The 24498-nt window shown below is 43.5% G+C and overlaps 1 protein-coding gene across 1 annotated transcript in view; it reads left to right on the top strand.

Annotated features, from left to right (window-relative positions):
* OTOA (otoancorin) overlaps positions 1 to 20060 on the top strand; it is an 87521-nt gene extending 67461 nt beyond the window's left edge. Inside the window, exons 24-30 of the mRNA XM_023558998.2 lie at positions 1496 to 1683; positions 3137 to 3292; positions 11341 to 11483; positions 11703 to 11839; positions 12333 to 12430; positions 15924 to 16119; positions 17562 to 20060. Of these exons, the coding sequence (XP_023414766.1) occupies positions 1496 to 1683; positions 3137 to 3292; positions 11341 to 11483; positions 11703 to 11839; positions 12333 to 12430; positions 15924 to 16119; positions 17562 to 17632 (989 nt within the window). The 3' untranslated portion in view covers positions 17633 to 20060. The remainder of the gene's footprint in view (positions 1 to 1495; positions 1684 to 3136; positions 3293 to 11340; positions 11484 to 11702; positions 11840 to 12332; positions 12431 to 15923; positions 16120 to 17561) is intronic.
* Positions 20061 to 24498: the final 4438 nt, after the last annotated feature.

Raw genomic sequence — 24498 nt, forward strand, 5'->3', positions numbered from 1 at the left:
GTGTTCTTCATTCTCCTTTGCTCCAGATGGGTTGGGACCAATTGATGCATCTTAGATGGCTGCTCTCTAGTTTTTAAGCCCCCTGACCCCTACTATAATTTTGATGGAAGGCAAATCATCCTACAAATTGGATAGGAGTGATCCTTCCTCATAATCCTGGACTCCTTAATGCTGGGTTGCAAACTCAAATGCGTAGGTGGGGCCAGACAGGTAACATAAATAGTAAGAATGGCTAATATTTATTGAGTGCTTACTGTATGACTGGCACTGTTCTATGTGCTTTATTTATATTAACATATATAGTCCTAACAACAATCCTATGAGGTAATGTATCCCCATTTTATAGATGAGGAAACTGAGGTACAGAGGGGTTAAATAGCTTTGGATTTAAACCTAAATCCAGAACTGTTCACCACCAGCTTCTACTGCCCTCAAGGGGTTCAAAGTCCAGTTATAATTTTGCAAAGATTCTACTGTGTGCATGTGGGTATGCAAAAAGTTAGAATTTCCACTATTTTGTTACCAGAAAAATTAGCAAGAAATGACAGAAGTGGGATTCAAACTGGCCCCTGCGTCTGCTATACTGCCTCTCATGAGTAAATACAACTGGAGAAGAATATGGTCTCTATTTGCCTGAAGCAACAGAGGAAGAAGGAGAGTCAGGAATAGGAGGAGGATATGGAATGTGTGGCTAATTTTCTCCATGAACGACTGTCTCCTTTGCTATGAGACCAGATGGTGCCTGGCTACTGTTACTGAACATTTTGATAAAAGATTCTATAGAAAAATCCTGACCAAAAGGGGGGAAATGTAGAACAGAATTTAAAATTCTTATGGACTCCAGACTTTCTGGAGCCATGGAGGCTAAATGAACCCCTGAAACTATTGCCCTGACATAATCTTTAAGACTTAAACTAAAAATATCCCCTGAGAGAGAGAGAGAGACCCATTGCCATCTAGTAGTTTCTGACTCATAACGACCCTATGGGACAGAGTAGAACTGTCCCATAGGGTTTCCAAGAAATAGCTGGCTAGTGGATTCAAACTGCCGACCTTTTGGTTGGCAGCTGAGCTCTTAATCACTGCTCCACCAGGGTTCCTCTACTTCTGAAAACCAAACAATAGTTTAGTTTAACTACTAAAGAACGTCTTACAAAGAATGTCTGCCTTGAGCATTGTGCTCTTTTAAGATCTTTCTATATGGGATCAAATTGACAACAGCCACTAGACGGATTAGATAGGAACCTTAGAGAACAGTGAGTTTATGTTAATGAGGGAGGAAGAATTCAGAAAAGGAGGATGAGAATGGTTGCACAACGAGAAGAATGTAATCAATGTCGTTGAATTGTACATGTAGAAACCGTTGAATTGGTGTATGTTTTGTTGTGTATATTTTCAACAACCACCAAATAAATCAAAAAAGAAAAAGAAATAGACTAAAATTCCCTGAAATTCTCTGTCCTCCGTTCCTAACCTGCTTCTCCGCATTCTTCAGGTTGCCATGGAGTTGCTGCTCCCTCTACGGATGACATCCTCAAGTTGGCCGAAGCCAATGCCTGCTGGACCCCCGACGCCCTGCTCTGCATGGGGGAGGACACGTTCATTAGGAATGTGGAGCTTCTGGGCACGATCAAGGGTTTCAGCCGGCCTCAACTGATAGCCCTGAAGGAGAAGGCAATACAGGTAGAGCCCACGTCAGAGGGGGAAGCATTAAACAGAGGGGAAAACCAACAGCTGCAGCTTTTCTGTGCATAGATAGAGCCCTCCTCAAGGGGTGTTCCCTATGTTAAAATTTCACCGCATCAGCTTAGTGGTATACTTGTGATTTCCTCATCTGAGAAATGGGGAAGTTTCTAGCTCCCCCTTCTTAGCACTGTGTCGGGGAACGATGGATCTTGGTGCATAGTGAATGCTCAGTGAATCAGATTCTGTGTGTGTTTCTGGTGCCTCTGACCGTAGTGGTTCCAGGGACTGTGCCCTTTTTCCCTCCACTCGGATAAGCTGAACTGCTGCTTGCCTCAGGCCTTCTGAGAATCTGCTGCAGATTCACCTGGAAATGTAGCAAAAAGGAGTAAAAAGAGGACTAGAAGTAGTTTGCCAGCTTTAAAAAGGTCATTTTCGTGGCCTGTTTTGGGTCCTAGCTGTTAGGATAGTTGTGGAATGTCTCATTACCCCTGTGGGGTTAAAAAAAAAATTAAATTCCTTAAAATTATATTTATAGTTGTATTTTTCAAAAAAGGTATAAGTAGTCCGGATTTATTGGAGAAAAGTCAGAAAATAATAAAGAAGAAAATCAGTCATAATCCTTTATCCAGAGATAAGTATTGTTAATATTTTGGTATATAGCTTCCCAGACTTCTGTTTATAGGTGTGAAATATATTTATGTATTTCACATATAATTATATATGTGCATACACATACACACATATATACATAAAACAAAATATGGTATCATATTCACTTACTATTTTATAACTTGCTTTCCATACCCAACAGTATGGAGTGGGTATTTTTCCATATCAGAAAAATAAATATCTATTACTATTTTTAAATAGCCATATATTTCAATTTATGGCTGGATCTTATTTATTTAGCCAATTGTTAGATTTTTAGGTTGTTTGTATCTTTTTTCATGCTACAAGGAATGTATTTCCACCTGTATCATTGGGCACTTGTCTCATTATTTCCTTAGGCCAAATTCCCAGAGGTAGAATTTATGGGTCAAAGAGCATAAAAATTTAAAAAGCTTTTAGTGCATATAGCCAAACTGCCCTCTAAAAAACAGTTCATATTCTCAGTAGCATCAAATGAGGGTATTCTTTACCTCATGTCTTTCCAGCACATAAACAATAACTGTTTTTACTCCTTGCCAAAACGATGGGCCAACTTGGTATTCTTTGATTGTTTTTAATTTACATTTCTGTAATTTGACTGAGAATGAACCTTTTCCCGTATATTTATTTCTGCTTTCGTAAATTTCCTGTTCCTGTCTTTTGTCTATTTTTCAATAAAAGTAGTCATGTTTTTCTTATGGATTTATAAGAGAGCTTCATATATTAAGGAGATTTACTCTATGTCTGTTTTAAGTGTTGTCACTAATGTTTAGTCTGAGCTGGCTTTTTTTTTCACCTGAAGGTTTGGGATGTGCCATTTTACTGGAGACAGCACCATATTGTCTCCCTGGGACGCATTGCTCTGGCTCTTAATGAGAGTGAGTTGGAGCAGCTGGACCTCAGCTCCATTGACACAGTGGCTTCCCTAAGCCAGCAGACAGAATGGACCTCAGGACAGGTAGGTGGATGTTGCTATATCTGTAAATTATTCTATTTCTCTTAATTTAGTTTGTTTTCTTTGGCATCCTTGAATATATAAATAATATTTGTAACAGCCGCTTTAAAATCCTGGCTGCTAATTCCATCATCTCCGTCATTACTGAGTGTTTCTATTGATTGATTTTTATCCTAGTTATGGGTCACATCTTTCTGCTTATTTGAAAGCTTGGTAATTTTGATTGAATGTTGGCCATTGTGAATTTTATGTTGTTGAATGCTGGATTTAGTTGTATTCCTTTAAAGAATATTGAGCTTTGTTCTGGCATACACTTAAGTTATATTCGATTCAGTTTGATCCTTTTGAGGCTTTCTTTTAAGCTTTATTAGGACAGGTTCAGAGTAGCCTTTATTCTGTGGTCAATTTACGCCATTACTAAGACGTGATTTTTCTGAGGACTCTACTTAATTCCCCATGTGTTTTAAGAGCTGTCCACTCTGGCTGGTGGGATTGTGAACTATTCCCAGCTCCATGTGATCTCTGGGAATTGGTCAGTCTACTGCTTTCTGATGGCTCTTTCCCTTTCTATGTGGAGTTTCATCCCTTGAGTGCAATCAGTACCCAGACAAAGACTTGAGAAGACATCTCTGCAGTTATCCAGAGCTCTCTCTTTGTGCAGTTTTCTCCTCCTTAGTACCTTCCCCCACAAATTCTAGGGGGCCCGGCCTCTTTGAACTTGGCTGTTTGTATCCTCAACTCAGCTGGACCATTGGACTTGCTGGGGTTCCCTTCCCTGCCCTGTGGCTTCAAAAGTGTCTTTAGACAATAGAGCTAGGGCAATTTTTTAGGGCTTATCTTGTTTGTTTTCCTTCTTTCAGAATCACAGTCCCTGTTGTCCAATGTTTGAATACAGTTGTTCCATATATTATGTTCAGCTTCCTAGTTGTTTATAGTGGGAGGGAAATTGCTGTGACCGTTCATCCTTCATGCTTAAGCAGGAGTTCTCCCCGGAATTTTAATTGTTTCCATTGCGAGAGAAGTTTAAGGTGTGTAATACCGTTATCTTTGTTTTCAGGCAGCTATCCCTCAGTCATCATTTTCAGCACTAGGCTTACATACTGTCAGGTTAGCATTCACACACACACACACACACACACACACAAAGTGGCTTTTTTATCATTAGTTCTTGAAAAAGTCCAACACTGACTCCATTCATATACTTGCCCACCACGGAACAATCACTCTGGCCAGAGGCAGATGTGTTGGTAGGCCAGGCATGCATCAGGGAGTGGAGTCTGTCTTAGCATGAACACATGAACTGTGAGTGGAGAATTGTTTGGTAGTCTGAATAAAGGAGTCCTCGTGGTGCAATCGTTAAGTGTGTGGTTGTTAACCAAAAGGTCAGTGGTTCAAACCCACCAGTGGCTCTGTAGGAGAAAAGACCTGGTGATCTGCTCCCATAAAGATTATAGCCTAGAAAACCCTATATAGGAGTTCTATTCCATCATATAGGGTTGCTGTGAGTTGGAATTGACTCGGCAACACACAACAATAACCCAAAACCAAAAAACCATCTGAACAATGGCACCCCAGAGATTAGATATGTCCATGACCTAATCCTCAGAACATGTGGGTATGTTACTTTATATGGAGAAGGGAATTTGCAGATGTAATTAATTGAGGGATCTTGAGATGGGGAGGTTTTCCTGGATTACTGGGTTATATGATGAACCCAATGTAGTCACAAGGGTCCTTATAAGAGGGAGATAGGAGGGTCACAGATACAGAAGATGATGAAATTATGGAAGGAGTGAGAGAAAGAGATTTGAAGATTCTGTGTCACTGGATTTAAAGATGGAGGATGGACCATGAGCCAAGGAATATAGGTGGCTTCTGGAAGCTAGAAAAGGCAAGGAAACATATTCTCCCCTAGGGCATCTAGAAGGAATGTAGCCCTGCTGACCCATTTTAGGACTTCTGACCCCCAGAACTGTAAGATAATGAATTTGTGCCGCTAACTGTGCAATTGTTACAGCAGCAATAGGAAACAAATACAGAGGGGTCCCCCAAAGGAAAAACATGGTGTTATTATCAAACAAGGAAGAATGAGTGCTGGGCAGGCAAAACCAGTACATGTCCCCTACTCTGATGAGATTTTTGTAATCGGGGTTGCCATGTCACATAACTTTGAGTGGTATCATTCAAGTAATAGTGTGAATGGTGTCCCTGGAGTTGGGCAACATGGAAGTTTTGGTCATGAGGAATGTCTTAGTTTCCAAGTGCTGCGATAACAGAAATACCACATGTGAGTGGCTTTAAAGAACAGAAATTTATTTTCTCACAGCTCTGGAGAATAAAAGTCCAAATCAGGGTCTTGGCTATGTCAATTCCTTCCTTGTAGGTAGTCCCAGGCAGTCCTTTGTTCCTTGGTTTATAGACAGTCCTTACGAGGTGTCTGTCTCTACCTCTGCTCCACCCTCTGCCCCCATGTGTGTGTCTCTGTGCCTAAACTGCTCTTTTGATAACTCAGAAGTGATTAGATTTAGAACTCACTCTATTTGGGAATGATCTAATTAACATAATAAAGAAAACCCTATTTGTAAACAGGATTATATCCAGAGGTATAGGGATTAAGATTCCAGCACATACTTTGGGTGGGTGAGGTGGAGAGGGGCCCAATTTAATCCATAACAAGGAGCAAATGAGCTAATACGTGTAAAACATTTTGAACAATGCCTGGGACTTAGTACTCAATAAAAATTGTTGTTTTCATTGTTGTTGCCCTAGTTGTCCTTGTCATCATCATCATCATCATATCACACTCCCTCTCTCTGGGGTAGTTTCCTCATTTGTACAATGAGAGGGTTAAATCCAGGAGTTTGAGGTTGCTTCCACCCTAACATTTTATCATCTTGCGGTTCTGTGACTCGAAGACTGGCTTTGAGTAGCTTGAGAAGTTCCACATCACACTTCTGATGCTAAAATCATCCTATTTGCAGTCTGGGAGAAAACAGAAAAACACACCCAACTCAGAAACTACAGTATCTCTTTCCCTTTGCACCGATTTTAATTCCCATGGTTGGCACTGCGATTTATCAATATGTTTGAAGAGGATATGAAAACCTAACATTTGCATATATCATTTGCAGTCGGTTCCTCAACTTTAGCTCCCAATCAAACCCTGAAATGCATGTTTCTAGATTAATAGTCAGAACTGGAGGAACTATATTAACAGCTCAGCTTAAAAACCAATGTAAGAAAAAAAAAAAAAAAACTCTTACAGAAGCCAGAGGGATGAACAGAAAGATGAAAATCTTATGGCTATTCATTTCTCAGTGGTTAATATTGCTTAAAAGTGTTGATATTAATTGTCTTGGCATCATTACATAGATGCTGGTCCAGTTATTCAAGGGAATAAAATTTGACTCATCACCTTGCAGGCTGAGCTTGCATCTTCCAGGTTTCAGTAGTGAGGACAATTTAATACCACATTTTCAAAGTAATTTTATTTGAATTGTGTTTTTACACTTATGTTTTCAAATGGGCATGCATTATAGCTGGGAAGTACAAATTGCTAAAAGCCAACTAGTGATACCTCATTGCGAACATTTAATAAGAAAAATACAAAAGCTAACTTGAATCTCCATTTTTTACTTCATATCTTAACTTCTTTACTGGCTATGAGTATAAGCTCTGGAGTCAGATGGCCTGGGTTTTAATCCTAGGACTGTTATTTACTAGCTGTGTGACATTGGCCTAGCCACTTAACCTCTCTGTGCCTTAGTTTCCTCATCTGTGAAATAAGGGTAATAATACTTATCGCATAGGGTTGTTGTGAGGATTAAATGGGGTAGTACATGTAAAGTGCTTCAAACAGTTCTGGCACACAGTAGGTATTCAGTAAATCTTAGCTATTATTATTTTTGGAGTCCCTGGGTGGTGCAAATAGTTAACACCCTCAGCTACTAACCAAAAGTTTAGTGGTTCGAGTCCACCCGGAGCAGCCTTGGAAGAAAGGCCTAGTGATCATCTTCTGAAAACTAGCCATTGAAAACCCTATGGAGCACAGCCTTGCTCTGACACACACGAGGTTGCCATGAGTTGGAATCAACCCGACGGCAACTGGAAAATTATTATTTTGGATGCACATTCTTGTTTGGTCAAAGGTATTTAAGTCCAAGTGTGGTGCTACTGAAAATACCTACAGTAGTTGTGAGTTTTGTAATCACTGAGGGCAGCTGAATGAAGACATTGACCAATCTGATTTGTGGAAATATAGGCTATCTCCTTGAAGCCAACCGATCACACAAAGGCAGTGATATGATGCCATTTCAAAGGAGTGTATGTTACCTATGACTTCTATAGATCATTCACTCACACACTTAAAAGTCCTCATTGGACAACTGCTGTGTGCCAGGAATGGTCCTAGGTCCCGGGGAGACAATGGTTAACTAGCTGGATGTGGTCTTTGTCTTTGCAGAGTCTACTTGGGGAGACCCCCCCCCCAAAAAAAATCAGTGATCACAGTTAAAAATGAAAAAAACATTGTAGTAAGTGATAAGCAGAAAATGGACAAGGTGCTCATGGGGATAGCAGGGAGGGAGGGCTCTTGAGATGGAGGAATCTGGGCTGTCTTCTCTGATGAGGTAGCATTTAAACAGACCTGAGGGATGAGAAAGCAACAGCTACATGAAAAGTGGACTCCCCCTGCAACATTTCACAATCTTTCCCAAATTTATCCTTCCCTTGACCCTGTAGTCATCCATATAATGTGATAGGGATGGAAAAAGATTAATGGGAGATGTATCCCTGCGACCTTCATTCCCATTCAGGAGATGTTTGTCCGCGGGTATCTCCTCCTCATCTTTGCCTTGTGAGCCTTGTCCTCTTGTAATCTTCTGCACCTCCCCCTATGATCACTGAAGGATCAGACTTTATTGTGGAGCTCATTGTTGCTGTAGTTAGTTGCAATTGAGTTGGCTTCAACTCGTGGTGACCTCATGTATAACAGAATGAAATGTTGCCCAGTCCTGCACCATCTCCATGATCTTTGAGATGTTTGAGCCCATTGTTGAGGCTATTGTGTCGTTCTGTCTCATTGAGGGTCTTCCTTGTTTTGGATGACTCTCTGCTTAATCATACGTAATGAAACGTTTATGTAAATCAGATTGGTCAAGATCTTTATTAAGTTGCCCTCAGTGATTACCAAACTCACAACTACTGTGAGGATTTTCAGTGGCACCACACTTTGACTTAAATGTCTTTGATGAAACAGGAATCTGCATCCAAAAATAATAGTTATTGATTATATAGTTCATCACGAAGGAGTTTGCTTGGATCTCTCCTCAGGTCCAACATAGGTAGGTCAGATGATTTTTTTTTTTAATAACAATATTTTATTGTGTTTTTGGTGAAAGTTTATACAGTAGTTTAGGTTCCCAGTCAACAATTTCTACACAAGTTGTTCAGTAACATTGGTTACATTCTGCACAATATCTGAACATTCTCATTATTTCCATTCTGGTTGTTCTGTTTCCACTAATCTAGTTTACCTGCCCCCTTACATTCTCATCTTTGTTTTAAAGTAATTGTTGACCATTTGAATTTTTAAAGGAACACATTACTTACGGGTGATATACATTATTTTTTTGAGCCAATTTGTTATTTAGCTACAAGGTGACCTCTGGGGTTAGTTTCAGTTCAAGGTTTGAAGGGTATCTCAGGGCAATATCTTGGGGAATCCTCCAGTCACAATGAGTCCAGTAGGTCTGGTTTTTTTTTTCTTTCTTTCTTTTTTTAGGGATTTGAAGTCTGTCCCACATTTTCTTCCCATTCTATCGGGGTCCCTCTATTGTGGCCCTGATCAGAATGGCTGGTAGTAGAGGCTGGGCACCGTCTAGTTCTTTGGGTCTCAGGACAGATGAAGCCATGGTTCATGTAGACTGTTTGCCCTATAAAAAACCAAAATAACCCATTGCTGTCAAGTCGATTCTGTCTCATAGAGACCCTAGAGGACAGAGTAGAACTGCCCCATAGAGTTTCCAAGGAGTGGCTGCTGGATTTGAACTGCCAACCTTTTAGTTAGCAGCCATAGCACTTAACCACTGTGCCACCAGGGTTTCCACTTGTCCTATAAAGACTAGTTTATTCTTTGAGTCTTTGGCTTCCCTCTTTCTCTTTTGCTGCAGATGACTAGAGACCAATAGTTGTATCTTAGATGGTTGCTTGCAAGCTTTTAAGACCCTAGATACTACTCATCAAACTAGGATGTAGAACATAATTTTATGAACTATCTTGTGCCAATTGACCGAAATGTCCCATGAGACTATGGTCCTAATCCTTCAAACCCAGAAATCCAGTTTCGTGAGGTGTTTGGTTATGTCTAAGAAGTGTCCGTAACTGTGTCCCCTATGTGGTTTATTATATGTATGAATATATATGCATAGAGTCACATAGGTGCATATACATATGCATACACCTATATACACAACTATACACATATGTGCCTACATACATATATAGCTGCATATAATATTTTTCATTGTTTTTGCTATTGTTTCAAAATTATGTGTGCCATATCAATTACCAACAGGTCCTTTTTTCTTGTGTACTTTTTAGTGACCTTGTTTACCTTTGTCAAGCTGTGTATATGTCACCCTTATTTGGTGTTACCTTTCCCATCACCAAGAAAATAACAAGTGTCTGCTATCTAGAGAGTGGTTCTCCCTCTCCCTCTATCCCTGATAACCACTAATGAACATTAGTTTCTGTATATTTACTTGTGCATGTCATTTGGTCAGATGAATCTTAAAGGTATTAGTCAGGGCTCATTTAGTTACAAGTGGCAGAAAACCCAACTAAATCTGGCTTGAGCAAGAAAAAAAAAGAATATATATATATATATATATATATATATATACACATAGACTGCTATAACTAAGAAATTTAAAGTAGAGTTGAAGTATGGCCGGATCCAAGGGCTTCAACAATATTGTTAAGAATCTGTCTTTAACCATATTCTGATTCTGCTTTTCTTTGTTCTGGTTTCACCCAGAGGCAGGCTCTCCCTACAGTGGTTTCTAGCAGATTCAGGTGTATATCGCTCCAAGTTCAAGTCCAGAGTCAAGAATTATTTTCTTTCCTAATTGCTCCAGCCAAAGTCCTGGTTGGCTTTTACTGGATCACATGCCTAATCCAGAACCAATCACTGCAGGTGGACTAAATGATGACCTGATTGGCCAGCACTGGGTCACATGATCACCCCCCTGGATCTCAAGATGCAGTTAGCACCAACTGACCCAAAGGAAGTAGGGGTGCAGGAGGGGTGGCGCCCAGGGAAAGTCATGAACATTGAATGGGTACTATGCCAGAATTACAGGAATTCTACATATCAGCCCTCCTAACTCAAAGGTCACTTGAGAAATCCCTATGTGGTTAACACCGAAACATTTTAGGTACTACTCCTTGGCATTGAAGAGTGAAGGGCAAATGCATTTCTGTGGGATCTTAGAGGAAGAAAAATTAATTTTGGGTGAAATGGTCAGAGAAGAGTTCATGAAGAAGGCGACATTTGAATTGAACCAAAAAAATAAAAGAGTGGTTGAGTTTTAACAGCTGGGATGCAGGAAAGGCAATTCAGGTGGAGGGGCTCATTTGATCAAAGGCATGGAGGCAGGAAATACAAGGGTCTACTGGAAAGTGGTAGAAAAGATGCTAGAAGTATTCGGATCCTGAGTAGAAGAACTTATGCCCAAACTCTGTGAAAGTAATAAGAGTGACTGAAGGAAATAAACCAGTAGACACTGACACAGGCCACAAGTTTCTTTAATATTGGCAAAGGATATAAGAGCTTCACGGTCTAAAGACACCTCCATAGAGCAGAGAACATACTCAGTTGAAGGAGCACCTTGAGGACGTTAAGCTGGATGCAATGGCCACAGTGTTTGGAGTGGGGAGGGCGTCCAGAAGGGATAGGATGGGGGACTAGTCAGGAAGCTGTTATCCTCTCAGGACTTGGAGTCTTGCTCATCCCAGGATAGTTCATCTTCTGTTCTTCCTCATCTTTATAGGCTAAATCCATTCTGCAAGGATTCCTGGAAGATTCAGGCTATGCTATCCAGGATCTGAAGAGCTTTCACTTAGTAGGACTTGGTGCAACCCTGTGTGCTATGAATATCACTGAAATCCCGCTTATAAAGATCTCAGAATTCAGGTAACCAAAGCACTAGTGTGCGAAGTAGAAAATGATCGATTGATTCTTTCATGCATTCAGCAAGATGCTCTTCACTTCCTGATGCTTTGTCACCTTTCTGGGCTGGATTAGGGAGTGGGGTTAGCTGGATCCTTTCTCAATGCTGAGCCCACCTTTTGCATGTCTTATTTTGGCTGGAGAGTCCCCCAGGCTCACACTATACCCCTCCCTCTTAACCAGAGTGGTGGTGGCCAGGATCGGGACCCTGTTCTGCAGCACCCATGTTTTGGCTGAGTTTAAGAGGAAGGCAGAAGTCGTTTTTGGGGATCCCACTGAGTGGACCAGCTCCATCTTGCAGGAGCTCGGGACTATTGCAGGTAGGAGGCACCCTGAGCATGCTTCTCTCTCTTTCCAGCCTTAAATCTGGCAACAGACAGTAAAAGAATTCTTGACCATATATAGTGAACCTGCACAAAGTAACAGTAGCACCTAGATTTCATGACTCAAAGTTGCTGAGGATGGGGTCTGCAAGCCCCCCTGGTGATTCTCGTGCACACTAAGGTTCAAAAAACACTGGCTTAGAATGTGATTTAATTGGCCCTTATATACCATCTGAAACTGTGTAAAGTGAAGCTCCTTCTGGGCATACACTTCATGGTAGGAGGCTAATCAAGGCTAATGTGACCCACATTTTTTTTTTTTTTCTGAGTTGATTAAGGAGCTTGCCTTCCCAGTGTGATTTTCAGGGTCTTTTGTAAGGAAGATGCTTGCCTGGAACTCGCAGGTCTGTGCATTATGCAACACCATTAATAAAACAAGAGGCGTTCTGATGGCTTGCACTAAACCCTCGTGAATCATTTCTCTCCCCAGCTGGATTAACTAAGGAAGAACTCCAAATGCTCGACAAAGACTTGATGCCGTATTTCCAGCCATCAGCAGTAAAATGCCTTCCTGATGAGATATTCAAAGTAGGTGCTCAGTTCTTCAAGGAGAAATGGGGGCTTGACCCCGTTTAGAATCACACGGGAAGCAGACGACAGGCCTCCGGTTCTAGGAACCTGCGAACAGGGCTTGGCTTCTGCTGATAGGGCCAGAGGAGATCTGAATGCTGACAGCGGACAGGTCACAAGATAATTTTAGGTAGTTCAGGGTGAATTTTTCTTCTTAAATTTTTCATTTATGTTTTAATTGTATTTATTTTTATGGTTGCTTTCGGTTTATAGCAAGTGGTACTCATTTTCTATTTATGGCTGTGTGACAGGTTCAGAATCCTTATCAGATATGTTTTGGGATTCAGAATTTTTCACATTTTAGAAAATCAGTCTGTGCATATACTGTGTGTAACTTAACACCCCAGCAGAGTCTGAGAAAGCACCTTGTAAGCAAACACATTAATATTTCTGCAGAGAAATCTATGACAAGTCACACTAATTGGAATAAATAGAGACTATAAATAGCCTCAAATCAATTCAGGTCAGGCTTTAATGGCAAATAAGTTTGCCTTAAACTTTGGAAAAACTTTCAGTTTGCAGGCTTTTTGGATATCAGAATCGCTGATGGCAGATTGTGGACCTGCGTAACATTTCCTTTTAAAATAATTAAAAAATTTTTAGGTGGTTTAAAGAAGAATGTTAAGAAAACCACATTAGGACATGTGATAAGCCAATATGGTAAAAAAAAAAAAAAAAAATAGAGACAGTGAAATTGCATCGAGCAAAGTTTGGAAAGTGGGGTATCTAATGAGAGGTCCTCACTTCCTGTACCTGTATGAGGACTAATAGAGTGTTTGGTGGGAAGGCCTGCTCCGATGAAAAGGGAGTGACCCAGGCATCCTTGCTTACTGTGTAACTTGGAAACACATTCTGTCTGCCACAACTGGATAAGGCCACCAAACTCCCATGATGCCACATAACTGGTTCATTTCAAGACAGCAGACCTTGAACCATTTCAGCACCTGGGACAGTTCCCAGCACCAAAAAAACAAACCCAGTGCCATTGAGTTGATTCCGACTCATAGCCATCCAGTTGATTCCACTCATAGTGACCCTAGAGGACAGAGTAGAACTGCCCCATAGGGTTTCCAAGGCTGTAAATCTTCACCAAAGCCACATCTTTCTCCCATGGAATGGCTGGTGGGTTCGAACCACTGACCCATACAGTTAGCAGCTGAGTGCTTTAACCACTGTACACCAGGGCTTCTTACCCAGCACAGAACAGGGGAAATAAATAGTAATCTTCAAGGTCATTGAAAGGAGCTGCAGTGATGTAATGGTTAAGTGTTTGGCTGCTAACTGAAAGGTCAGTGCTTCAAACCTACCAGCTGCTCTGCAGGAGAAAAGACCTAGTGATGTGCTCCTGGAAACCCTATGTGGCAGTTCTACTCTGCCCTATAGGGTAAGTATGAGTCAGAATTGACTGGATGGCACACCACAACAACAACAGCAACAACAACGACAAGGCCATTGAGTAAATGCTGCATCTCTTTGGGAAGCCTCTCTCTCTGCATGGGACAGGCAGCCTGGCCCTGGATGCTGGCACTTTGCTAAGCACTTTTCTTGGTCTCTTCTGCAGAGCAGTCTGCTTCCTTATTCAGGTACTTATTATCTATTGCAGAAATTCCTATTGACCACGTCGTGGCTGATTCCAGGTGAGGTGTTGGAGATAACACTGGTGAAGGGACCTGGAAGGTGACATAAAGAAGTGAAGTGGGCTGGGTAGGGCCTGAGATGAATGAGACAGCCCTTTATCAATAGGACGGCTACTTCTTAGTTCCAGCACATTAATGCTGTGTGATGAGGTGGGCCCAGTATTGCTGGATCTTCTATTTCTTTGAAGAAGCCATAAATCTTGATTTTCACGTGAAATCTCCTGATAATTAAATGTTAGCCAAACCAATTTGAATTAATTTTTTTAAAAACAATGCACATCAAACATAGTAGGTCTATAGATTCAGTCTGGCCTGTGGGTCGTGAGTCAACAACATCTGAAAAAGAGATAATTTTTATAATACAGATTCCACATTAATGGTAGATGTAAGCCAAAGGCACACCAATGGTGTGTGTGTGTGTGTGTGTGGTCAGAGGGGAGGAGGTAGTGTTGAATTTTGAGGGAAAGGTTAGCTAGGTGGAGAGGGAGGAACAGTGTTCCAGGCAGAGAACTTGAAGGCCTCATGGCCATGTTCAGGAGTTCGAGTTATGTCCTCGGGGCCAGGGCAGGGAAGGACTCTAAGCAGGGGAATGACATGGTCCCAGGAAAGCATCTACCTGAACAGGAGAAAAGAGGCTGAATGAGAGAAAAGGAAGAATTGTGGGAACTTAACCACCTTTCCCAGACTCTTTGGGGCCCTAGAAAATAAGCTGGATGGCTTTAGAGGCCCCTGCACAAAAGCAGAGTCCTATCCCATCTCATTCCAGTCCCACTGGAGCTACTCACCAAGTCCTTTGAGCTGGACATGACTTCAGAAAATTCTCCATTCTGAGCTCTCAAAGACATAGTATGCATGGCTGTGTCCCCACTTCCCATGTCTAGGGCAGACATAACCAATGGATTGCTGCACTTTTCCTCTGTTGAGCCCTAGTAGGTCTTATGAGCATGGTGTTCAGGCAGTCATACCAAAGGATCAGAATCCGCATAGGAGATTGTGCCATTTTGCATCTACCATACAAGCCCAGAGAGGCTGTGTAACTTGTCTAAGGCCACACAGCTAGTATGTGGTAGAGCTGGGGGTCAGATTCAACTCTTTGACTTTAGGTCTGTGCTTTCCCCTCCACATCAGTGTTTCCTCAGGCTGGGACATGAAGCACTGGAGTGGTACCTTGCCTTGCATTAAATGACATTAAATCACACAGTGAGAAAATGATGACTTCCCTTTTAGCTCTCCTTTAATACTTCTGGAGCCCTGGTGGCACATGTTTAAGCGTTTGGCTGCTAACCAGAAGGTTGACAGTTTGAATCTACCAGCCACTCCTTGGAAACCCTATGGGGTAGTTCTACTCTGTCCTCAAGGGTCGCTATGAGTCAGAATTGACTGGACAGCAAAGGCTTTGGATTTTGGGTTAATACTTCTGATTACCTCAAGAAGGAAGTCTTAGTTTGGAGCTGAAATATCTTTAACACCCCTGTAATAGTTTTTACATCCCTCTTCTTTTTTTTTTTTTTTTTAAATTAAAGAGAGCTCTGGCCTCAAGTTCAGACTTGGCTGGCAGCTAGAATTTAAGTGTTGTTTTATTTTTAATGAGTGTGCTGATTTTCTATTTTTGACATTTCCATGAAAACTTGCCCAATTTAAAATAAGTTTATTTTAGTAGTGGAAAGAATGGACTGATCATAAGGAAAAATACTAGCCGAGCACAAATGGTATGTGGTGTGGCAAAATTGTGTGGGCCCTAGGAGGATGACCGAGGTCCGGGAACCCCCGGGGCGCGGCCTCTATGAGGACGTCATTCCCTTTCCCTCCTGCAGGAGCTGTCGCCAGAGCAGATCGCCTCCTTGGGCCCCGAGAATGCGGCGGCAGTGACCGACGCCCAGCGCCGGCAGCTCAGCATGCTGCAGCGGCAGAGCCTCCAGCTGGCGCTAGATGGCGCCAAGACCCGCTCCTGGCTGGACGCGCCCCTGAGCGCCAGCCCCACCCGGGCCCCCACCTCGCGTTCTCCCCTAGGTAAGCCTAGCTGTCCCCTGCCTGTCCCCATCCCGACCCCCCTTCCCTGTCCCTAGGTTGGCTCTGCCGCGCTTGAGGCGGGAAGATTACTAGGATTCAGGGCGGGGTCTTTGAATTGGGAATTCTTCACTCAGGGAAAAAATTCCCAAGTCCCTACCAAACTTACATAAATAATTCTCAACTCTGGCTGCCCTTTAAAGTCACCTAGGGAGCTTTTGAAAAACTGCAAATTCCCTGGGCTTGTCATAAGGTATTTACTTATCTATTCCAGAACCTCTGGGTACCAAATTCATTTCATCCTTCTCACTGCCCAGGGGCAGCCAATGTTTCCAGCTTCTTGTGTGTTTGTTGGGAGGTATCTTATGCATATGAAAGCAAACCAAATATAGATGATCTACCTGCTTTTACAAGAGCCTGTTCTACACCTTGCTCTGCATCTTGCAGTTTCACCTGACAACACACCCTGTAGACGGTTCCCTATCCATACGTCGGAGCTGTACCATTGTTGGTTTTATGGCTATATTAACCAGATATTTAACCAGATCTATGTAGATGGACATTTCCATTTCTATTTCTTTGCTGTTACAAACAATGCTGCAGCAATTAACTGTGTGTAATTTATATATGTTTGAGTATGTCTGTAGGATAAACACTTCCAAGTGGCACCCCGGGCTTGGAGGGTATGTGTATCTATGATTTTGATGGATATTGCCAGGTCCCTTCCATGGAGGGTGTACCAGTTTTTCCTTGAACCAGCAGGGCCAGAAGGTGATGAGGGCCCTTTAAAAAGCTGTTCTCTGCAAGGTTCTCAGCCAGCCAAGATCCTAGATGCCTCCTCCTTCCATGTACCCCACAGACCTCAGTGGGGCTGAGGTTGGGCCAGCCCTTCCTGTGGGCCAGGCCATTTATTCTCCTGTTTCTTAAACTAGCTTAATTACCAGAATTATCTGGGGGGTGGGTGGGGGGCATTGATGATTAAAATTCAGAGTCCTGGGCCCTGTCCCAGAATCTCCAGGGGAGGGACCTGGAATTTGCATTTTTGACAAGCTCCCCAGGTGACTTATGACTAAGGCATATCTGGTACTCACATTCACACCCAAAAACCCATTGCCATCAAGTCTATTCTGACTCATAGAGACCCTAAAGGACAAGATAGAACAGCCCCATAGGATTTCCAAGGAGTGGCTGGTGGATTCGGACTGCTGACCTCTCAGCAGCCGTAGCTCTCAACTACTGAGCCATCAAGGCTCCTGATTCACACTATCTCACTTAATTCTCACAACCCCCCTTATTGGGGTTATTATTCTCATTTAAGGGGCAAGGAACTCAAGGTTCAGTGAGACTGTGTCCCAGAGAGAGACTCAAGGAGTGGGGCATGGTGCATCCACCCTCTGCAGGCTGCTGAGACCTCACAGGCACTCTTGCCTTGTGTTTTGTTTTAGGAGTGGCCATCTGCTGGGGTCTTTGGCTTGGCTGCCCTCTGCTGGCTCTAATGCCCAAGCCCCTGTGGTGAGCGGTGTGAGCATTTCGCCCTTCCGGTGCCCTGTGCAGCTGGCTAAGGCCTGTCAAGACAGAGGGCCCACCAGACTGTGGGAGACCCCTGCCTGGACCCAGAGCCTCAAACAGGACAGGGGGGCCCTGGGGCCCTGATATTTCAAAGGCACCCCAAGGAAAAAGTAATTATTAAAAATGATCTGGCAAGTTCTGAAGCTGGCCTGTGTCCTGAGCAGGGGGCCAGTCTCTGCCCTGCTGCAGGCTTTTCCCCTCCCCTGCTTGGAGACAGAAACTGTGGGGAGGGAAATAGGGTGCCAGTTTTCTGCCAGTAGAGTGAAGACTTTACACAGCAGTTACTGCCCCCCTTCTGAGAGAGGGGGTGCAGGAAAAAGGCACCATTTCAGCCAGGGCCAGATCTGGGTCCTACACTGGCTTGATTTCACTTCCCTGGAGCTACGGGCTGCATTGGATTTTTCCTTCTTAGATATTTAGCAGAGCTGACGTAAATGAATCCCTCAGCTATAGCCGATATCCCTGATTGCTGGGACTAATTGATGTTTTGGTGGGCATTGCATTGCTGGGAAATTAAAACATTTAACATGGCTCAACGTTAAATCAATTTTTAAATACATTTTCCAGATGCCTTCCATTTCCTGTGAAGTTATCAGTTAAGCTTTCAAAGTGTCCCTTTTTTGGGGGGGAGTGGAGGTGGTGGCTCTTTCCCTTCTTTTTTAAGTTACTCTGAGCTTTGGGAGGTTTGAAATAATAGTAATAAAAAGATAGATTGTGTAAGTCAGTCACCCATTTGATTATACCACCGCAGAGCCAATCCCAACCCATTGACCCCATCCTTTTGGAGGCTGGGGTGAAGTCACTTCTGGAAATCCCCAGGATGCCTGTGGCCTTAGGCTCAGGAGGTCAGAGCTCAGACAGGTGGCCAGCAGTGATGCTCTGCTACCTCCCAGGTGTCCCACGTTCTCGAAGGCAGCAATAAAGCCACTTGGCATGATATTCCTCGGGTGGCTCCTCAGATATCCTGGGTGCTTCTTTCCTGCCACCAGGAAGTCCTGCGTTCTCTTCCAAGTCACACATCGTGGCTGACGTCTCATCTGGAGATGAGAAGAAAAGCCTGCTTGAGTTTCCAAAAAACGTGTAGTGTTCTGTAAGAGCTGGGCAGGTTTTACACAGCGGCATCCGTAGGTGTAGAGACTGGTGTGTTTTCAGATGTCACATGGGGTTATTACAGAAAATAAAGGGATCGAGTACGAAAGGCAGGGTCTTGTAAGTGCTATTCAGGGCCTGATTTGGCTCTTTTTCATCCTGGTGGGGAAGTGGCAACTAGTGTTTTTTCCCAAGCACGGATCATTTATTTCGTTACAAACAACACCAGCTGGCCCCCCATTGAGCTGGGCTGGTCCAGCTGCTTGGAGGGGTGCTGGATGAGAACCTGCCAACACAGATTCCCATCGGAATGGCCTTGCATCTCACCCAGCGTCCTTGATTTATACCAGCTTTGGGTATCCTGGGCAACTGAAGGGAAATCAGAGAAATAGCCTTCCTTCAGGTCAGGCTTCAAACTGCCAACTTCATGTCACTTTTGCATTTCACCTTCACTCCTGACCTCCTGTTTCTGCCGTAATTCCTGGTTCATTCTGCCATCTTGGGAGGCCATCTCTGCATCAAGCTCTGCCCTAAGGGCTTTGTTTGTATCGTTAGCTCATTTCATCATCAAGATGACCCTGCCAGTAGGTGCTGCGGTGATTCTCATTGTCCAGATGAGGGGACTAAGCCCAGGCGCTAGTCTAAGGCCTCACAGATGGTAAGGATTTAAATCTTACCTTCTTTATGTCATGGTCCCTGGGCGGCACAAACAATTTGCCCTCGACTAGGATCTTTAGTAACCTAAAGGTTGGTGGCTCGAACCTACCCAGCAGTGCCTTGCAAGAAAGGCCTGGCATTCTGCTTCCGTAAAAATTAGAGCCAAGAAAACCCTGGGAGCAGTTCTACTCTGCAACACATGGGGTCGCCATGAGTCGAAATGGACTCAATGGCAATGGGTTTGGTTTTTGGTTTCCTTTATCTCTTCACAATGCTACCTCCTGGATGGGTGCCCTTCAGCTTCTCTAACAAGTTAGATCAGAGAGAGATTTTATAAATCCCTCTCTTTCCCCTCTGGCGGGAGGCCAGCTTGCCTCACAGCACACATAATTGGTGATTGCCTCAGGCACAAAGACAAATCGAGCTTATGCCCTGCAGGACCCCTGAGGTCTCAGGTTGAAATGCACAGTCCTTTGCACGTAGGAAAGCAGCAGGTCACGCTGGCAGGTGTGGCTCCTGTCTACCTCTCAAGGTCAGCCCTGCCACTGAATTCCCACCCTTTGTCTTTGACCACTTCCCCCAGCTGTATGGAGGGATCAGGGTCCCCTGCATGCAGGTTACAGTGTCTGGCCACGGTTCTGATTGGTGGGCGTCTGTTCTGATTGGCCAGGGACCTGTGCCATAAAAAAAAAAAACAAAAAACTTTTTTTTTTTAATGGTTATTAAATATTTTGAAAGTCATCCCAGCTAGATCCTTGTGCTGGAACGCCCGCCTTCAGGCCCACTGCAGCCCCTGGCTTAATGAGGGCTGGAGGTTTACCTGGAACTTTGGTCTACCATCCAGTGGTCATTAGAATTAAGTTATTCCCTCTAGTCCCGGTACCCGGGGATCCAGTCACAGCTGCTGAGGATGGGCTGTCCTGCCAAGGAAAGGTTTCTGTGTCTTGGGATATGTGTGTGTGCTTACCTGGCTTTAGTGAATAAATGGTGTTATGGAAGAGAGTTACAACACAGTAAACAACTTAATATTAACTATTAGGCATTCTTTGTCCTTAACAGTTCTTGGTCCTTAAAAGTTCTTTGTCCATCTCTGCCTCCTAAAGGGCCTTTAAAAATATCTATATTGCTTCATATATATCTATATACCTGTTGCTGTCGAATTGATTTCAATTTATGGTGACCCCATGTGTTTCAGAGTAGAATGGCACTCTATAGGATTTTCAATGGCTATGGTGGTTTGAACTCACCCAGTGGTACTGCAGAAGAAAAGGCCTGGCAATCCATTTCTGTTAAGATTATAGCCAACAAAACCCTATGGAGCAGTTCTGCTCTGTAACACATAGGGCCTTCATGAGGCAGAATCAGCTTGATGGCAACTAACAACAACAACAGCACGACCTTTTGCAAGTAGATCATCAGGCCTTTCTTCCGAGATGCCTCTGGGTGGATTTGAACCACCAACCCTTCTGTTAGTAACCAAATACTTAACTATTTGCACCACCCAGGGACATATAAATATATTTGAAAAATTTATATGTATACAGATGTATGTCAATATTAAAAAGGTAAGCAGTGCAGAATTTGCAGGCCACACAGTGTTTCCTTAAGGACATCTACAAAGTGTATGTCAGGAAGTGGTCTTGACATGAGTACTTGCTCCAAAAGTCCATGAGAGACATCCAGCAGTTCCTGGATTCTTCTGTCGCCACAGGCAGCTCATGTTATACTTTTCTGCCACCTTTGGCCCAACCGCTGATTATTTCAGAAGAGTCAGGGCCATGTCTGATCATTGGAGACATCTACGATTCACCAATCGGTGGAGACTTTATTTACTTTCACTTTCATCCTGGCTTTTTATGAGCCAGACTGGATATATGGAAATGAAATGTAGAGGGAGAGGGTAGTGGGGTCTGTTGTTGCCCCGGACGACCCTGGCTCTGGGGACTTCCCTCTAGTGTTTGAGACCTCCTGACACATCCCCCTATGGGGTGGCCTGGATGATGGCTCCCAGCTATTCATCTTATTCCCTTGGTTAGGATTGTACATCCAAGTCTTTTTCCAGGTGACCTTGGAGTGCACTTCAGTAGGTAGCACCCATTCCACTCCCAACTGACCTCAGGCTTGTTCATTGGAATGTGAGCAGACTCAACCTTAGCAGCAGTTCTAAATGTGCTTGTGTGATCTGGCTTGCCCTCTCGTGTTCCTGCACTCAGCTATCAGAACAGCATGTCAGGTAACTGTTTCTCCATGTGAAGAGACACGTGGAGCAGACCTGAACCCATCTGGCAGCTTGGAGCCAAGCTGAGCTCAGCCAAGCCTGGTAGAGCCACGGTCAAACTGAAGAGTCATAAGCAAGAAAAACATATTTGTTATGGGAAGCCATTGAAATTTTGGGATTATTTTTTTTTTTGTTACTGCAGCAAAAGCTGACTTACACACCCTGTCTTCAACATGCATTTCTTGCACAGTGCTGGTCCCATTCTATTGATAGAAAGATGTTACACCATAGTCCTTGCTTCATCCTCCCCATTATTTTCGATGTATGCTATGCCCATTTATCAATATCTTCTGTCTCCAAAGTGTGCTATGCCAGTTGATAACCTAATGATGGCCCCAAACTTCTGTCCTACCCCACCCGCAAAACCAGGGATCATAGTACTCAGGTACCAGAGGAAAGCTGGGGTCATAGCTTATGCTCATAACATAGTGGCTCACCTACTTTGCCACACCAGACTTTGTATCTAACGACTGACCAAACTCCTTCATCTGAAGCACTCCCTGTTCCAGCAATCATTCCCTCCAACTCTACAGCTTAGCTGCACTCCTTGGTACAATCAAGGTCCTGTCACTTTGTGTCTCCCAGGAGGATTTTCAAGTCAAGTGATAGCACATGGAATAGACACACTGGCCCCATCTTCAGGGGAGAGCATCCCAGATGAAGGAGCCAGTTGGCTCTCCCCCAGGTGTGTGGTCACCTCCCCACTCATGCACATCCCAGGATTCAGTCTCCCTCTTATTATCTTTTGACTTGGCGTTCATCAGGATTGACTTCTTTCTTAGGCTTCCTTTCATGGTGGCCACCATCAACCTGAGGCTTATTGCCTCACATTTCAGCAATATTGAGAGAGAGAGAGGGAAAGAAGGAGAGAGAGAAATTGATCTTTTCTAGCCACTTTAGGAAACATCCTGGATAACCTCTGATTGGGCCTGTTTGAGGCAAGTGCCTATCTCTGATATGACCACTGTGGCCAGAACAATTAAGTACAACAATTAACCAAGCCTAGGTCAGGAGCCTACTCTGAATCTTACCCAGATCACAATGACTGAACAGAAAAGGGCTGATTCCAGAAGAGTTTATTCCAACTCATAGTGATCCTATAGGACAGAGATGAACTGTTCCATAGGGTTTCCAAGGAGTGACTGGTGGATTTGAACTGCTGAACTTCTGGTTAGCAGTCATAGCTCTTAACCACTGTGCCACCAGGGCTCCATTACCATAATATAGTGCATAGAATTCTAAGACGGTCCCTAAGATCCCTGCTCCCTTCCCATAAATGCAGGAAGAGCCTGTGGATGTGATGGGATTTCACTCCATGATTAGGTTACTAATCATTTGACTTTGAGTTAATCAGAAGAGAGATTATCTGGGTGGGCCTGACCTAATCAGGTGAGCCCACAAAAGGCACTGGGCTCATCCTGTGGTCAGAGATAATTAGAGTTTTAAGAGGGCCTGTGGAGGGGGCCACATGGCAAGGAACTGAGAGTGGCCTTTAGGAAGTTTAAGACGCCCTGGTCGATAGCACAAAAACAGATACTTAGTCATATAAAAGAAAGTGGTTAAGTGCTACGGCTGCTAACCAAAGGGTCGGCAGCTCGAATCCGCCAGGTGCTCCTTGGAAACTCTGTGGGGCAGTTCTACTCTGGCCTATAGGGTCGCTAGGAGTCGGAATCGACTAGACGGCACTGGGTTAGTCATATAATCACAAGGAACTGAAGTATGCTAACAACAGTGATCTTGGAAGAGGACTCTGAGCCTTAGATGAGGTTGCATCCTGGCCGACATCTTGGTTTCAGCTCAGTGAGACCTTGAACAGAGAGCCCAAATGATCTGTGCTTGGACTACTACAGTTCTGCTACAGAACTGTGAGATAATAAATTTGTGTTGTTTTAAGCTGCTAAATTTCTGGCGGTGTTACACAGCAATAGAAAACGAATACATAGAATAGAGGGTAAATGAGTTCTGGGTAGACAAAAGTGGCTGACGTATACAAGTGGCTGAGAGACAGGCAGCATCTTTGGTTGAAGTATACTAGCACTGGGATTTAAGGTTAGCCTGGAAAGCACGTCCGTGTCTCTGACTCCACCCTGACAAGAAGTGTCCTTGGGTGGGCATCCTGTTCCATTTCAGCCCCTTCCTCTAGAATCTTTAGATTTTTACTACAGAGGAGGCCAGGTGTATTTATTTATATTTTGCCTGGGTAGTCAGCATTTGTCATTTATAGTGACTTAGCATCAATTCCTGCTTCCTCACAATACTGTGAATTTCGCTTGGGAAACCACTCCTTGGGAACTCTCACTCATGTGGATTAGGTGGGGTTAGCCTCACCTTCATCTCCAGCGGTGGGCTCTGATTCACTTAAGCCAATCAGCATTCCCCAAGCCACAGTGGTTGATTCAGGGATGGGCCAATGAGAACTCTGGATTTTTATTCAACTGTAGGATTAGAGAGAGAGAGCCTCTCTTTTCTTCTGGATGTGAACTAGCCAACCATCTTCCAACCATGAGAGGGGAGGCTGTATGAAGGAATGGGATTAAGAAATGGCATGAGAAGAATGGAATTAAGAAACGGAGTGATGGAAATTGGGTCCTGGTAAAAGATTTGGAGCTGGAGCCCTGGATCAAACCATACCTACAGATCCATTCCTAGACCATTTGGTCACATGAACAAATTTAGGTTGGATTTTCTGATACTTAAATTGGGTAGATTGGCTTCCCTTCCTTGTTTATTTTCCTTCATGTTTGGATGCCCACAATGTGTTTTTTATTGTGCCAAAAAACCCAAAACCA

The sequence above is a fragment of the Loxodonta africana genome, chromosome 12 (genome assembly GCF_030014295.1).
Source record: "Loxodonta africana isolate mLoxAfr1 chromosome 12, mLoxAfr1.hap2, whole genome shotgun sequence".
Taxonomy (NCBI): Eukaryota; Metazoa; Chordata; class Mammalia; order Proboscidea; family Elephantidae; genus Loxodonta; species Loxodonta africana.